Source organism: Vidua chalybeata, chromosome 9, assembly GCF_026979565.1.
Source record: "Vidua chalybeata isolate OUT-0048 chromosome 9, bVidCha1 merged haplotype, whole genome shotgun sequence".
Taxonomy (NCBI): Eukaryota; Metazoa; Chordata; class Aves; order Passeriformes; family Viduidae; genus Vidua; species Vidua chalybeata.
The window spans coordinates 6548873-6565559 of record NC_071538.1 but is presented as its reverse complement, the minus strand read 5'-3'; the positions used below and the strand labels follow the sequence as shown (position 1 = coordinate 6565559).

At 47.9% G+C, this 16687-nt stretch overlaps 1 protein-coding gene across 1 annotated transcript in view; it reads left to right on the top strand.

Moving 5' to 3' along the window:
* The window catches only part of ROR1 (receptor tyrosine kinase like orphan receptor 1), a 157289-nt gene that overhangs the window by 94081 nt on the left and 46521 nt on the right, over positions 1–16687 (top strand). Inside the window, exon 2 of the mRNA XM_053950925.1 lies at positions 9694–9765. Coding sequence (XP_053806900.1) covers positions 9694–9765 — 72 coding nt within the window. The remainder of the gene's footprint in view (positions 1–9693; positions 9766–16687) is intronic.

Genomic DNA, 16687 nt, shown 5'->3' with positions numbered 1-16687 from the left:
CAAATGCTGAGCTTCTTGTTTGTTGAGCTAATAAAAAAATCATCAGTGGTTTATCCTTCCGTGAGGCTTCCGCGGCTGCTAAAGCAGTTAGGGCTGAGCAAGCCGACTGTGCCCTGCTCCTGTTGATTTTCCATTGTACAGGCTATTAACTTTTAGAGACTGTGGGCTGGGTTTTTGAGGCAAAGCCATTACGGGGTCACAAGCCCACAGACGTTTGTGCTGCTGGGTGCAATTAAGGTGACGGCTCGCGACGTCTTAATTGTGTTTTTCAGAAGTGGCTCTTTTGCACCGACAAAACCAGCCCTGGCTGAGCTTTGGGAATGCAGAAGCATTGCTGCCTAGTGTGAGGATTCAGGAGATTGATTTTGTCGGACCTTTGGATGTGGTGGATGTTGTTAGGCTGCCAGCATGGGGCTGGCAGTGCTGGGCTCTGCATGCCCGGGACGGGTTGGGATTCCCTGGAATATCCTTGGAAATCATGGGGAATGCAGTGCAGGACCACTCTTCAGCCACTGATGAAACTTAAGATCCCCAAAAAGCAGCAGTGAAAATAAATTTGGTTAAGTTTGGATTTAATTTTTCTTGATGTTAGTGAGTACCTGGATCCAGAAGATCCCGCTGCAGCTTGAATTTAGGAAACTTTCTCACAGTAAATAAATTGTAACTGTGGCTAAATCAATTCACTCCTTCCATCAATGAAGGGATTAAAAAGAAACCTCCGGAGCACTGATGTAAACCTTTTGTGCAGACTAATTACCTGCATAATTGCTTTTGCTGGCTGTGTGAGGACAGCCTGGATCAGAAGTGCCATGAGGGCAGGACAAGGGGCAGGACGGGGACAGCCTGTGCTGTGATTGAAACCCAACCCAGAGCCATGAGAAGGGAGTTCGGTCTTCACCTCCCAGAGCCCCTGCCCTCTCTGGAGGCTGCTAATGAACACAAATTAGCTGGAGGGCCTTGCTTTGGATTTGTCTCTGGGGGATGTGGGTCAAGCTCCCAAGGAGACCTGAGCTGGGCCCAGCTCTCCACAGAGCAGCTCTTACAAGTGGCATCTGCTCGACTCGAAGCAAAATTTAAGAAAACAGCCTTTTAGCAGAAGAAATAAAGTTTTAAATCCACTTTCTGAGCCTGTCTGAGATCAGGCCTGTGTGGGTTTTAGGGTGTAAGTTCCTCCTGAACAATCAATGTAGCTCAGTCCCGGCTTGGCCAAAGCATCCAGCTCTGGCATCAGTTAAATATTTACATTCCCCCCTTTTTATATAAATTGTGCTCTATTAGCATAGGTTTCACAGTGTGGCCTTGTCTTTCAGCCTCTGGCTGCAGTTGGCAGTTTGTGCATTAATCACCATCGAGCCATGTAAAAATCTGAGGCAGGAGGCTGCAGCCATCAAACAGGCAGCATTTACTGCTCCATCATGGGCAGCCAATAAGTCATGGGGCAACGTCTGCCTCGTACCACGAGGATCTGCAAGAAAAGGGAGCGTGTTTACACTGGGGAGACTTCTGTGTATTTAAGGAGTAATTGTTTCGGGCCCTCCCATTAATTCATCGGCTGACACGGGCCCCGTTTTTCGTCGCCGCAACAAAAATAATTATCGGGCTCGAAAAAGTCATCGTGGATTTGCACATGGCAGCCTTCTGCTGTAATTTTCTGCACAAGTTATAAGGGTTTAATTGTGGCTTGCTGGTCTCCTTATCCTCTGCAGTCGGTTGTGGCCCCCGAGCGCTGAGGTGCGAGGAGTTACGGCGTGCCGCGATTTATGGGGGATGTAAATGATTTCTTGTTTGCCCTCCCTGGGCTTGGCTGCCTTTGCCTTCTTTCGAGCCTTTGTGGGTGGATTTAGTGCAGTGGCACTGATGGAAGCCAGGGACAAGCCAGCAGGTGCAGCCCTGTCCAGCCACTTCATCCTCGTCTCCAAACACGTCTGTCCCGAGCACACGTTCTGCTGCTGGGGAGGGAAATAAATGGGAACCTGTGCCAGGAGAGGGGCAGGCCCCCAGGCTGCTTGTGCATGGCATTGGTGCCTTCAGGAAAGCAAATTCCGTAAGTAAATGCGGGCTGTGGATCACTTGGAGTCACAAGGATGTGTAGGTGTGAGGAACGATACTCACTTTCAAAAAATTTAAAAGGTTTATTAAACCCTTATCAAAAATAAAAGACTGAATAGAGAAAATATTACGGCTCCAGGAGCAGAGGATTTTTCCCAGCGTGTGCTCACCCTCCACACAATGGAGGTTTTGCCTTTTAACCCTTTAGCCCCTCCCAAAGTTCTGTCCAGTGCTGGAGATGACTTCCTTAAATCTTCATTGGAGCTCAGCTGTTGCCACAGTGACAAGCTGACCCTCCCAAATGTCCCAAACCCAGGCCACCCCCGATAACAACACAAGGGGGGTAAAACATAACTGCAAATCTATAAAACTTCTCCCAACACACATACATGATATTTGCCTGTTAATTGTGAGAGTTAACCGTGGCATTACTCATCGATCACAGCAGGCTTTGCAAGGGAGGCTCTGGAGGGATCTCAGCACTCTTCAGGCTCCAGAACTTTTGGGAGGGGAACGTTCTTGTGTTGCTGAGCCTCAGTGTTGCCTCCCAGTGCTCCTTCCATCCCTCCCTGGACTCTTCCTCACCATTCCTGGCACTGAAGAATCTTCACTTAACCGTGCCCCCAGGACATCCTTCTCCTTCTCCATTCCCTCGTGATATTCCGATGGGTTTTTGTGACTCCTCTGTTTCTTGTCACATCCACCTCTTGACGAGCCCCATCCAGTTAATTTCTTTCTGCTTTTGTCAGCTTTTTGCTTCCTTCTCTTGCAGTCGTCCAATTTTCTTTGGGTGCTTCCCATTTCCACTTTCTCTTCTCTCTTTCTGCCAGGCTGAGATGCCCAGAAAAGCTCAGGGCATGGAAAAAAAAAAATCCAGGTAGGTTTGCAGAGATGGGAAATTTGCATTTATTATGTAAATTCCCAACCTTTGTAAATTTGCCTAACTAGCAGCTCTGCTGTGCCCTCTTCCAGTGTTACAACGACCAAGTTACACTATCCATTAAAACATCATTTTTAAGGGCAGGAAAACACCGTGCTCCTCCAACACCTTCCTTCCTCATCCCTCGTATTTCAGACTGAGCAGAGTACAAATAATAATTCCTAGGAAAACCCGGAGATTCTGTGAGTTGGTGCAGTGCAGGATCGCTCCGGCTCCACCTGAGCGCTGCCATCCCAGGAATGTGGTGCTCCAGGTCTGCTTGAAGTGCCTGGGAGAGCCTTCGTGGCCACATTTCTGCAGCTCAGAAGCACAAAGGCTCGACTGTGAGCTGCGAAATGCTGGCCCTCGGCCAAGTGGCCATTTCTTTTCTTCATTCCCTGTCATTAAAGCTGTGGCTTGCTCCAGGGCGCAGTGTTTTGCTCTTCTTAAGTGGAACTGTTAACGACCCAATTTGGAGTAATGTAAAGTGCACCCAGATTCCACAGTGACTTCTAAATCCATCTAACATTAATGATAATCTGTAATTAATAGCTGCAATCAAAAGGAATTGTAGGGCGGTAATTAGAAATTTAGGATTAAGGTATTAGCATATAAAATGGGCCTCTTAAAAATCTCTTCTTCCAAGAGATGGCTCCGATCCGAGGAAGAAAACAATTTTTAACTGATATGACCTTAGCCAAAGATCAAGTTACTAAAAATACTGACTTGAGGAAGGCACCAGGCTGCTGCCAAAGCGTCTGAAGGTATTTGAAGAGTTCGCAGAGACTCAGACGTAGCAATCACATCATTTTCTGATGACTTTGAGATTCAGTAACAAACCTTAAGAATGATGTTTTTGAGAAGGAGTTTTAATCTCCCCAGCAGCCTTTTGGGGTGGGTTTTATTGGAACCCCCAGTGGCTGCTCCCCTCTGGGCCAAAAGCTGGTGTATCCTCATGGGAGAGAGCAGATCTGCAGGAAAAGGGAAGGCAGAGGGCTCAGGTGCACGAAGCACTTTTGGCTCCCTGCCCTGAAACCAAAAATAGAGCACTGGGATTCTTCCTGATGGTGCATCCTAAACGGGTTAATCCTTGCCTTTATCTCCAGCCCTGGTGAGCTGCGAGGTTTAGAAAGACTGCCGGGCAGAGAGGTCCTGCTGATGACAGTGCCAGTAGCAGAGCTGAGGTGCTCTGATAGATGGGAGAGGTGGGATATAAATGAAGTTCCTAACAATTTCCAGCCCCGCACTAAATGAAATCAGCCCACTGCACGTCTCCCTTTTGAAGCTGGAAATTAATGTCTCGTGGATTTGAAATCCACAGAGCCTGAATTGTTCACTGGTGTTGAAAATTTCCCTATCTAATGGCAATCATTAACCTGCCCAGGGCTATCAATATTGATAACACTGCAGATAAAGAACAGGTGGATGTGCAGGAGTTCTACATTTTAAGAGCTGGAACAGAATTAACCATTTGAAAGTTATTAGCACCCCACAGCTTCATCTCTGCCCCAGCTGCATGGAGCAGCCTGGAGCTCTCCAGAGGGTCCTTCACCAGCAGAAAATGCATTTTGGACACGGTGATGACAGTTTGGAACTCTGGAGGAATCATTTAAGTCCTGTGAGGAGCAGCTGAGGGGGCTGGGAAGGGTCTGGAGCCCCAGGAGAGGCTGAGGGAGCTGGGAAGGGGCTCAGCCTGGAGAAAAGGAGGCTCAGGAGGGACCTTCAGGCTCTGCACAGCTCCTGGCAGGAGGGGACAGCCAGGGAACAGGGACAGGATGGGGAACGGCCTCAAGCTGTGCTAGGGGAGGGTCAGGCTGGATACTGGAAAGAATTTCCCCATGGAAAGGGTGGTCAGGACTGGAAGGGGCTGCCCAGGGAGGTTTGGAGTCCCCATCCCTGGAGCTGTCCAAGGAATTCCTGGATGTGGCACTGAGAGCTTTGGGCTCAGCACAAGGTGGGCATGGGGCACTCGGAGGATCCTCCAAGTCTTTTCCAACCTCTGTGATTCTGGGATTCTGTGGTCTGGTAAACTCTTACCCTCTGGATCTGCCCAGGCAAGGTTTTGGCAGAACCACCTTTCCCTTGGCTTTCTCAGCCATGGAATCAGCAGGTGGAGCACAACTAACTGGGGAAATGCCATTGTGAAGCACGGACAGCTTTACGAGGTCTGCTGTGGGGCAGATTCTCTTGTGTATAATTGTAGGCTCTTGTCATCCAAAATATTCAAAACAGCAGCTTCACCTGAGCATGGACGGTGGAGGCATCTTGCAAGAGTATATTTTACCAAGGACTGGTTTTTAAAATAATCCATGGAAGGTTTGTCCTGTGGGATGAGGATCAGTATCCACAGGGTTTGACCTGTGCTATCACAGACTATTAAAGGCAGTAGATTCTCCTCGAGGGACACCTGCTTTACTCAAAGAGCAGAAAAGCTCGACAATTCCCCATCTTCTTGCACTTTTCCCTCACTCAACTGATTGAAGTATTCACAATTCCCACCTCCTTTGGAAAGAGGGGAATTCTAATGCAGTCAGAGGGGAGCTGATGTCCTGAAAATCCTTCCACATATTGAAGGTATAAGCAAAATTTGAGCTATAGGATAGAAATTTCAGGATGGTGCCAGCTTTTAAACAGACAAGAAAATTAGTAAATAATGGATTATATCCATTGCAGTCAGTGTAAATTTCCTTCAGCAGCTCCGGGGTGGGCTGGAAAGTGGCTGATTGCAAAATGGATTATCTGGGGAGATCGGATGGAAACGTGTGGGGAGCTCCCAAAGGATCAGGGGAACAGAGAATGCAAAAGGCAGAAAAGGAAGATGAGGGAGATAGGGCTGAGAGGCAAAACAGCCAGGAGGCAGATCTGTGGGAAGATCCTGGAAGGGATCAGTCAGGTAGGAACCAGACAGAGGGAAAGATGAAGTGTTGGTCTGGAATGTGCAGAAAAGCAAAAAATACCGAGCACTTAGGATAATGAGCTTTTCTCTAAGTCTGTATAACTTTATCTGCCATTCCTGTTTTCCTGAAGTTCTATCCAAGTGGGAGAGCTGAGGAGTTTGTTTGCTGATGATTTTATTCCCCTTTTTAAGGAGGAAGTTGACGTTTCTGGTACATCTGCAGCTATAAAATGTTCATGGGTGATTTGGCCAAAAAGAGCTGTGCCTAAATCCCCTGTGAAGTTGTCCTGCCCTGACCCTGCTGCCAGCGTGGGATAACTCCCCGTTGGTGTCTGCAGTCGTGTCTTGCCCAATCTTGTTTTTAATGTCTCGGGAAATTGGGCTTTTATCACTTCCTCAGGCAAATTCCTTCACAGGATAACAAAGCTCACTTGGGGAAGGCTTTCTGCCCAGATTCAGCGAGAGGCTTGCAAATGGAAAACTTTTTCTTATGTTAAACATGAATTCTGAATGGCTTTATCTTATTATTCAGACTTCCAACTCCTTCTCCAAACACCTCCTTGTTCTTTTTGCTGCTTTGGGTATCCCGCAGTGAGACCTGAATTGCAATCACATTCATTTTTCCATCAGAAAAAAGAAATTACTCCAGATTATAGACATCATTGTATCAATTTGGTGTAGCATCTGGTTATAGAATACAAAGGATGCCCATGAAGAAGACTTTGAATTTTTTGCTTGCATGTTCTTGCAGGACTTATTTTCCACCTTAAAAAGGGGTGGATTTCCATCTCTGCCCCAAAAGAAGGTCCATCCAGGCCATGCTTCCACTGGATGTGTGCATTCCTCCCCCTAGCATCCATCCATTCCTCGTGCTCTGGATTCTGGCAAGCAGGATATCCTCATTTCTGCACTTATTTTGCTCTCTCCTTTTTCTTTTCTGTACAACAGATTTATTCCCCATTCAAATTTTCAATTATTTCTGGGCTTGAATGTCATCTCAGTTATCTTCTTTCTTTGACTTACAGTCTCCAGTTCATCTTACAAATGCAGGTACAGCTTTTTGTAAACCTCACTGAAGTTTATTTAATCACAAAGGCTTTACAAGGCCTGACGTGTGAAATTCACTCCGCACTTGTGCAATAAGGTGATAAAATCAGATCTTGGCCAACTTCTCTGTGGGAAGTGTGTTTGAATACACTTTACTTGCCTTTTCACAGCCTGTTGTGACTTCTCATTAACTTAAACCCAATGTTTCTTCATAGGTTGGAACAGATAATTATCTTGCCAGTGTTAAGAAGAGTCATCATTCATCTGGAATTATTCCATGGATAAATAAAACCTTAACAGGATAATGGCTCTGTCTGCTGATCACATTTCTCAGGCTGACTCTTCTTCCAAAAAAAATCCAATTGTTCAAGTTGAAGCTGGGCATTAGGGAAGTTTTAAGAAGTTAGAATTCGTTTTTAAACTCCACATTCAAAATTCAGTTGCAATATTGAAGGGACAAGGAGAAACAGCCTCAGGCTGTGCCAGGGAAGGGTCAGGTTGGACACCAGGAGGAATTTCCTCATGGAAAGGGTGGTCAGGCCTTGGAAGGGGCTGGAATCCCCATCCCTGGAGGTGTCCAAGGAACGAGGATGTCAGGGCTGGTGACAATGTGGGGACTTGGAACTGATGACCTTGGAGGGCTTTTCCAACCCTGTAATCCTGTGATTCTGTGATCTGATATCAGATTTTCCCCCCCTATTTTGAGGAGGTGACAGCCAATGGGCAAGTCTGTGCCAGTGCCCCGAATGCTGTGAGCAAATCCCTGACTCATCCCTTCCCAAGGCTGGCTGGGAACTCACCTGGAATTCTCCCAGAGCTTTTCCAAGGGGAGGTGGCACCACTCTCACTTTCATGGCCAGCAATCCTGAGTCATCACAGGCAGAAATGGCATTCAGGGATGTCTCCTGGACCTTTTTTCTGGGATGTTTTCTTCTCCTGCATTGGGATGGTTTGTTCCTACACGGTGTAGCTGCTCTGTGAGTTCCCTTTAATCAAATGAAGTGGTTACTATGGGCACAGTGATGCCTTGAACTTCCTTGGAACTTTAATTGAGGAATATCAGAAAATCATCAGTCACCAGCCTGCAGAACTTCCACAAATGGGAAAGTTTGGTCATCTGATGTGGTTTCTCCTGTAGATGAGCTGAGGGGTGTCTGCTCTGTGAGATTCATGGTCATGTTTTCAAAGCCTGGTTAAGAAAACATCAATATGGGCACTCTGGAGTTTTAAAAACCAAAATACTGCGTGTGGTCATTGTGCTGTCAGTTCTGGAGTTTTAAATAACACATGCTGCATGTGGTCACAGTGTTGTTAGCACTGTCTGTTTAATTTTGGTTAATGTGTGTTACCTGCTGGCAGAATACAGTTGTTCTGTGGGCTCTTCACACTAAAATATTTCCAGGTGAGCCAAAGTAGCTACAGAAAACCCATTGTGGAGTGCCAAACGTGAGTGTGTGTCTGAGACATTGTCTGTGGGCATGAGCTGTGCCTGTGGACAACGGGATGAACCAGTTTGGTCCCAGTGATACCACCTCAGATCCCACTCTTGCAGGGGTTTTACCACAGGAGTTGTCCCATTTCTTGGCCAGGAGAGCTGGAAGGGTAAGGAGGGGCAGGGAACCGAGCATCCCAACCTCTGGCACAGCCTGACACCCACCAGCCCCTGGGCAGTGTTTGGCCACTGGTTATTTGTCACCTACCCCCCATGACAGCAATACTGCCACTGGATCTGCTTTTTTTTTCCCCTTAAACCCTGCAAGTTTAAGCCATGTGGTCCCAAAAATGTGGCTTACAGAAGGGTTATGTGGGTTAGACAAGCTCAGCTGTTAATTAAAAGCAGAGAATGAGAAAGGATGGACCCAGTGGGCCAAAATCTCAGCTGGTGCCATCGGGTGCCACCGCTGGCTGTGCCACTTGCCAGGGCTGTCCCCAGCAGTGGGTTCTGCCCTGGGGATCTGCACAGGCCAGGGTGTGCTCCTGGGGGAGTGTAATGCTTTCAAATCCCATGTTTACACTGGGAATACTTGGCAGAGCATTGGGTAAGCTGTGCTGCCAGGTGGGCTTTTAAGCCAGGCTTTATTTATAAAGAGGGCACTGGCTGTGTCTGAACCAAACGGCTTCGTGGGTTTGTACGACCTGGTGTTTACAATTCCTTGTGATTTTTTTTTTTAATGAAATAGAAGAGTTGCCAGCACATCAAATAAAGGCAGAACATCTTTGCATACCCTTGCATGCCAAGGACAAATGACCCAAAGCTCAGGCCCAGGAGCACAAACAGCGTGGGCTGGAGAGAGAAAAACAAGCAGGATGGGAGTGCCTGGGCTAAAGCTGGAATGGGACAATGAACTGCAAGGTGCAAATGGAGCAGAGCTGATCCCAGTGAGAGCCCCCGGGAGCGCTCGTGCATTTTGGGACCATTTTGGTTCCTCTTGGCTGCAGCCCTGGCTGGGCTCTGGTGCTGCCCAAGGTGGATCCATGGAGGAGATCCTTTGAATGAATCCCTGCTTTATTCTGTGACTCTGCCCAGCTCTGCTCCAGGGCAGCCTGCACAAGGCATCAGCTGCTTAATTAGCACGAGGCCTCACCGTGAGCAGCACTGCCAAACCAACTCCAGCCCTGGCCCTCTGCCTTTTCCCCCTTGGCTGCTTCTGCTGCCCAGATGGCTCAGCCTGCCAGCACAGAGCATCAAATCATTTTATTCCTATGACAGCAACTTGATTCCTGATGATACAGAACCCATGGATTAACAGCATCTTGTGGTTCTTGTCTTTTCCCCTTCCAGGAGTGAATTCCTCGGTTGTTGCTGATTTCATGCCCACGTCGTCATGGAACATCTCAAGTGAATTAGACAAAGGTAAGCAGGCAGAAAAAACCCCCAAAACCACCTGAAATCAGATTTTAAAATCTTCATTTTTATTGACTTGACCAAATCAGCAAACAAAGGGGGTCAGGGGCTATTCAAGATAAACCTCATTTGCCTTGGGATCCTCTGACATTTAATTCCGTGTGATTCTGTGATTTCTGGAGATTGCTGTGTTCATTTCTTGTACCGAGAAAATGTTCCACAGGGCAAAAATATTTCAAGATGTTCTGTCACACGTTTTTTCCTGGTGGATCTTGGGATTTGAACTCAAAATTCACAAGCATCAAGCACTCAGTTTGCTCTGATGTGTTTTATTACAAACTTTTGAGGCTTTAATAATACAAACTACATTTGCAGGTGGTAATTAGGTGTAATTTGGAGCTCTCCAAGGGGTATATATTGTAAAAAAATGAGAGATTTATCATTCTCCTTCATTTTGTAAATTAAGCACTGCTAATTTAAGGCAAATTGCTGAGATTCCCTCATTGCAAGGCAGTGGCTGCAGCTCCTGAGTCAAACCTGTGCAACTTTGAGGATGCTCTTAGCCACCCTCACTGTGCAATTTGTCAATCACTTTTCATTTCCCAGCCATTTACTGCTGAGATGGAAATTTCCCACAGCAGAGTTCTACCCCAGATGGTTTTCCCAACTGTTTCTGTCTTTGTTTTGTTACTGTTTTTTGGACATGTGTTCGTAATGTTTGATGTTTATGCCTAAATATGTTTTCTGTGCTTAAGGATGAGGAGAATATGTAATTCTGGGTACTTTGGGTTGACTCTTTCACATCTGCCTTCCCAGCAGGGAAGGAGCAGGACTTTGTGGTGATCCAGGACACAGTGGAGAAGATGAAAGTCAAAGGGCTGGTGCTTGCTGGTGGGAAAGGGAGAAAAGCTTGTGGTCATTCAGCAGAGAATTCCCAAATCCCAGCAAATTGCTGAGGGGAGGTGTTGACAGAATGGAGTTCTTATCCCACTGCAGGGATTCATCCACGTGCTCATGGCAGGTCCGGGCTGTGCTCAGGGAACATCCCAGAGCTGGGGAGAAGTGAAGGTGGTGCTTCCCCCAGGCAGGAGCATGGAATCACAGCGTGCTTTGGCTTGGGAGGGACCTTAAAGCCCACCCAGTGCCACCCCAGGGACACCTCCCACTGTCCCAGGCTGCTCCAAACCCCATCCAACCTGGCCTTGGGCACTGCCAGGGATCCAGGGGCAGCCACAGCTGCTCTGGGCACCCTGTGCCAGAGCTTCACCCTCATAGGGAAGGATTTCATCCTGATATCCCATCTGAACCTCCTCTCTTTCCATGTTTCTTCCCTGTTTGGCAGCTTTCTTTGGTTTTTCAGAAAGCAGGAAATAATGAAGCGGCCTAGAAAATAAAACTCAGAAGTTTGGAAATGCCAGAGAAGGCAAAACTTTGACTTGGCAGAGTCCAAGCACTCTGTGATTGAACCATCTCCCCACGGTACCTCCGTGGCACCTGTTGCTGAGCCGGAGATATTGTCAGGAGCAGGTAAAACGAAGTTCCCGGCTTCTAATCCACCTGGAATGCCGCAATTAGCAGCTTGGGCTGAGTCCCGCATTCCTGGGGGATTACCGGCCCCTTTGCTGCGGCTCGTTAGCATTTAGAGCGCTGGCAGCTGCCACGCCTAAACTCGGATTTACATACGGGATTAAAACAAAGCGTTTGTGCCCGAAAAGCTTCGTCAGAGGGGCGGCTTCTCCCGGGGCTCCTGCCAGCAGAGGCACGCAGGTTTTGTCTTGTCTCACCTGGGCTTTCATGTGGGAGCTGCTGCTTCCCTCCAAGCCCTGAAACTCCAGCTCGGATCAAGCCAAGCACACGCTGGGCTGGGCAGTGGAAACCTCCGAGGAGAAAATGAGGCTCAGTTCCCATTTGTTTTGCATCTCAAGGAGTGTCTTGGTTTGGACAGGTGTCTGCTAAGGAAGGCAGGAGCTTCTGTGAAATGGAAAATGCAAACCCCCTCCCTCTGAATTATTATGATTTTGAAATTAAGGGGCTCTCAGGCAAAGATATGGGAGCAGGGATAACAGTTCTTTACCAGGGAAATTAAAAATACAAACGCAATAGTACAAAAAAGAAAACAAACCCTGCCAGAGTCAGAGATGCCCTGTCCCCCTGTGGGTCAGGGAGGTGGCAGCAGTCCCATTCCATGGTGGCTCAGCCCTCCTGCAGTGCCAGCTGTGCTTCTGCTGGAGCAGGATCCTGGACAAGGCTGGAGTTTTCCTCTGGAGCTCCAGAGCTGCTGGAGATGGGCCTTGGCTTCCTCTGGGAATGCAGTGGGGCAGAAAGCTGCTCCTCTGGGAATGCAGTGGGGCAGAAAGCTGCTCCTCTGGGAATGCAGTGGGGCACAAAGCTGCTCCTCTGGGAATGCAGTGGGACAGAAAGCTGCTCCCCTGGGAATGCAGTGGGGCAGAAAGCTGCTCCTCTGGGAATGCAGTGGGGCAGAAAGCTGCTCCTCTGGGAATGCAGTGGGGAAGAAAGCTGCTCCTCTGGGAATGCAGTGGGGCAGAAAGCTGCTCCTCTGGGAATGCAGTGGGGCAGAAAGCTGCTCCCCTGGGAATGCAGTGGGGCAGAAAGCTGCTCCTCTGGGAATGCAGTGGGGCAGAAAGCTGCTCCTCTGGGAATGCAGTGGGGCAGAAAGCTGCTCCTCTGGGAATGCAGTGGGCAAAGGCTGCTGTGGTGTTCCAAGGTCAGATTGTATCCAGGTAGGAATGCTTGGCTCCTCCCCTGGGCAGAGCATCTCCCATGGGATGATGGAATTTTCTCAGCCGTGCAGGGACACTCAGTGGCCACGAACAGGAGATAATTAATAATTAATTAAGAGATCTCCTGGAGGGAGGATGGGTTGTGGAAGAGATAAAGAAAACTGCCCCATGAACAGAAGATACCTGCCCCAGCTCTGACAGGTGGAAATAGGATACACATCCCCACCCACACCTTGCATTTCCAACCCAAGGAATCAAAACCCACTTGTCTTCCAGGAGGTGCTGGCGTTGCAGTAAAACTCATTTTAAAGCCTGTTAAGTTCACCACATGAAAGTGGTTTCCAAGCAGATTTCCCAATTAAATCCCTGCCTGCTCTAAGTGGCTCCGACTCTACCTGCTGCCTTTTGCAAACGAGCATCTCCTCCTCCAGTGTGTGCCCCGTGCTGGGCAAGGAGGAACAGCTTCATAATAATATTCTGCATTTTAAAATAATGACTTAATTTGGTGCTTTCCCTCGCCGGGTGAGTTCTGCAGTGATTATCTTACAACTGAGCCCTATTCAGGTTTCAATTTCTATTAAATAAGCTAAATCGACAGCATTAAACAGTTGCCTGTTTATTCTTTTTAGCAGGAAATGAATTTAAAAGAGACGCAGCCACCCGTGAAGAGCTGTTGAAAGCAACGATTGATGGGAGGGAGGAGGTGGTTTCTCACCAAAACCTTAAAAAAACAAACAAACCAGGCATAAAAAATAAAAAATAATCACTTTTTAAAAGGGGGAGATTTAGCTATAAGCATTTCTCTCTCTTTCTCTACTGGTAAACCATGGTGTGCAGAGGGAATGCCACGAGGGAGAAAGAGAAATGAAAATATGATCCTATAAATATTTAATTCTATAAGGAGAAATAAGTGAAGTTGAGGGGAAAAAAGGGGGCTGTGGTGGTAGGAAAAGCCCCATTCCAGGGGGCTGGTGGCAGCACGTGGAGCTTTTCATTCCCAAGTTTTTTGAGATTCCCTTTGGTGGGGAGAGCCTGGAGCAGCCCCAGGTGGGAGATCTCCCATGGGACTGTGGTTCATCGCTCCAGGAGGTTGGGAAAAGCCTCATCCGTGTGTGCTCCTGCACAGCCCCGGGGTGTGGCACGGGGGTTTCTCCTTGGATTTCTCCTTCCCTGTGCATTGCCTCCCCTTCTGTCCCCTCTGACCACCAGCTCCTGCTCCAGCTGTTTGGGAAAGCTCCCAGTTTCCCATCTTTTCCTTCTTTAGAAAGGTGAAGAGCCCTCCATTCAGCTGCTCCTGTCCCACAGAACAGATCATGGAAGGAGAGGTTTTTCTTTCTTCCTTCCATCCCATGTCAGTTTATTTACAAAGAAATAGGCCTGAATTGGAAGGAGAGCCTATTTACATCTGCTACACTGGAGGAATTGTTTGGGATCTCTTCATCCTTAGGCAAAGATAATATTGGAGTCCTTGCCAGGAAAGAGCCAGCTTTGGATTATTATTTTAACTGTGAGTAGGACTCGGCTTCAGTGGCCGTTCATTCTGCAGGGCTGATAAGAGAATGATGCAGCTGCCCTGGAATGGGTCCTCCCAGTGCCCCCACTGCCACCTGCAGCCTCCTCCAGAGGCACAGGGATGTGTCCTGGCTCCCAGTGCCCCCACTGCCACCTGCAGCCTCCTCCAGAGGCACAGGGATGTGTCCTGGCTCCCAGTGCCCCCACTGCCACCTGCAGCCTCCTCCAGAGGCACAGGGATGTGTCCTGGCTCCCAGTGCCCCCACTGCCACCTGCAGCCTCCTCCAGAGGCACAGGGATGTGTCCTGGCTGCGGCTGAGGGCACTGGGGCAGGGCTGCAGCTCATTTCTTTTGTTGGTTCCTTCTCCTCCTCACAAGATCTCTTCCCTTGGTCCTTCAACTTCCGAAGAAAACCGCTGCTATGAGTTTTTGCCTATTTTCCTTTTCCTTTCATGGCCTATCAGCTCTGGCAAAGCCTTGGAGCTTGGGAACCGTTTCCATTTCCAGACATCCAAGATCCCAGGCCCAGGCTTTGAGCCCCCCACAGCCTCTGTGGGGCACAGCATTTCCCAGTGCCTGCAACAAACATTCCTTGGAGAGCTTGGCAGCAGGAGTCAGGATTTGACAGTGGAAGATCCAGCTGGGATTTATCCTTAACATTCAAAGGCATATCAAGGATCTCTTGATATCAGTGATCTGGGGATGCACAGTCCAAAATGAGCGTGGAGGGTCCAAACAAGGGGTGGGAGAGCTGCAGCATTTGGGACTGCGTGCCCTGAACTTCCTGGAGATCCTGGTGTGGGCAGAACATTCCCTGGAAGGGCTGGAGAGCAGCTCCAGCACAGCAGCAGGGAAATGCAGACAGGAGGGTCTGCAGGACATCAGGGGTGCAGCCAGCTCAGGGAGCCTTTGGCTCTCCCTCACTGACAAATCCAGGCTGAAGCTGCCACCTTGGCAGGCAGGGAAAGGACCTGGCTGGGAGTTCTTTGAGGGAAGATCTCGGTGATCTCCCAGGGAGGATTTGACTCTCAGGCAAACTACATCCCAAACATAAACACAAGCAAACGTGGGGAAAACCAGGTGGGTCGAGGCCTCCTGCCTTTGGCCCCAGTCCTTTAGAGATTCCAGATTCTCCTTTGAAATCACTGGATGCGAATTTGATCCTTGTGCTGAAAGGGGAAGAATTACAGCTTTCACATTCATGCACAATTTACCTTTCTATTTTCCTTTATTATCTGGGGGATATGGGGTAAATCAAGCTCCCCTGATGGGGCTCAGGGTTCTGATTCGATTTGTGGGGTCCCATTAGTAGCAGGGCAGTAAATTGCTGCTACTTTGTTTGAAAATTTTTTTAGCCACAGTACATTAGCTCCTTTTGTTTGCTTTTCCACTGACGGAGCGCACGTTTTTATTTGAGAATTTGTGTTTCTTGAATGTCTCATTTATAAATAATACAGGGTGTGAAATTTGAAGGTCACAGAACACAGCCTGAAAATGAAACCACCCTGAGTCACTTTGGGCTTTCATGGCAAAATCTTCCACAAAAAGCTTCACTTACAGCAGATTTTTTATATAATCTGAGTGTGTGCAGTGAATATTGACCATTATGCATAAGGTAACTATATATAATAACCTTTTCCTGGCTCATCCAGCTATCTTTGTTTATTTGAAAGATTGATAGATCAGAGGGTCAAGGGACGTGTTTTATTGTACGTTTCTGTTCCAAATTTCCTGACATTTTTGGTTGAAAAAAAAAATAGACCTTTAAGAGGCACAGAAAGGGCTAATAAGAACCAGATCCTAAAGTGATGCTATGTCAGAATGTCAGAAATAACAGCTTTTCTTTGACTCCACTGCATTAATCTTGAGGCACATACCTTTCCATACACCCTCCCTTTAATGCTTGAGTTTTTCTTTGTGGCTCTTTATTGCAGAGCAGCTTCTAAAGTGACAACAAAATCCCTTGATGGTTTTCAGTAGTTAGCTTTATAGCTGGATGTGGACATTTGTTTACCTATTCCAAATCACTTTTTTTTTTTTTTGGTGATAAAGTTTAGAGGTTTCCTACTTGGGCTATAAAACTGGTTCCTGAGTAAAGAAAAGCTTCATTTCCCCTCAAAGTGACCTCTGAGACATCTGTCCTTAAACCTCAGAGCTGTCTGATGAAAGGAGGGGCAGAAGCAACTCTCAATTGCATCCAAGAGTTCATGCAGGGTAGGGAGTTGCCCAGTTCCCACCCAAAAGCAGTGGGATTCAGGCTCCAGATAATTTTTTGGAAGTCTGGTTTCCCTCCACAAGCCCAGCTGCTTCTCCCAGCTGCCAATTACCAGAATATCAAAATTAATTCTGAGAATCCCAACGACAGTCACAGGTGGAGATCTGCAAAGCCATCAGGCCTCGAGCTGTGCCCTGCCTGGTTGAGGTCAGGGCGTTATCCTGGGTGGCACTGAACCCTCTGGATGGAGTCTGGGAAGGGAAAGTCCAGGGCAGAACTTCCATGTGCATCCCAAACTGACTCCTGCACAGCTCTGAGGAAACCCACTGGAAGTAAAGCTGGGCAAGCTGAAGCAGCAGAAGGTTTCCTTTGTCCCAAGACTGCAGACATTGGATATTCCCACGTGATTACCTGGATTTCTTTAATCCTGATATTTTTCAAGAATTGCCAGATCATGACTTGA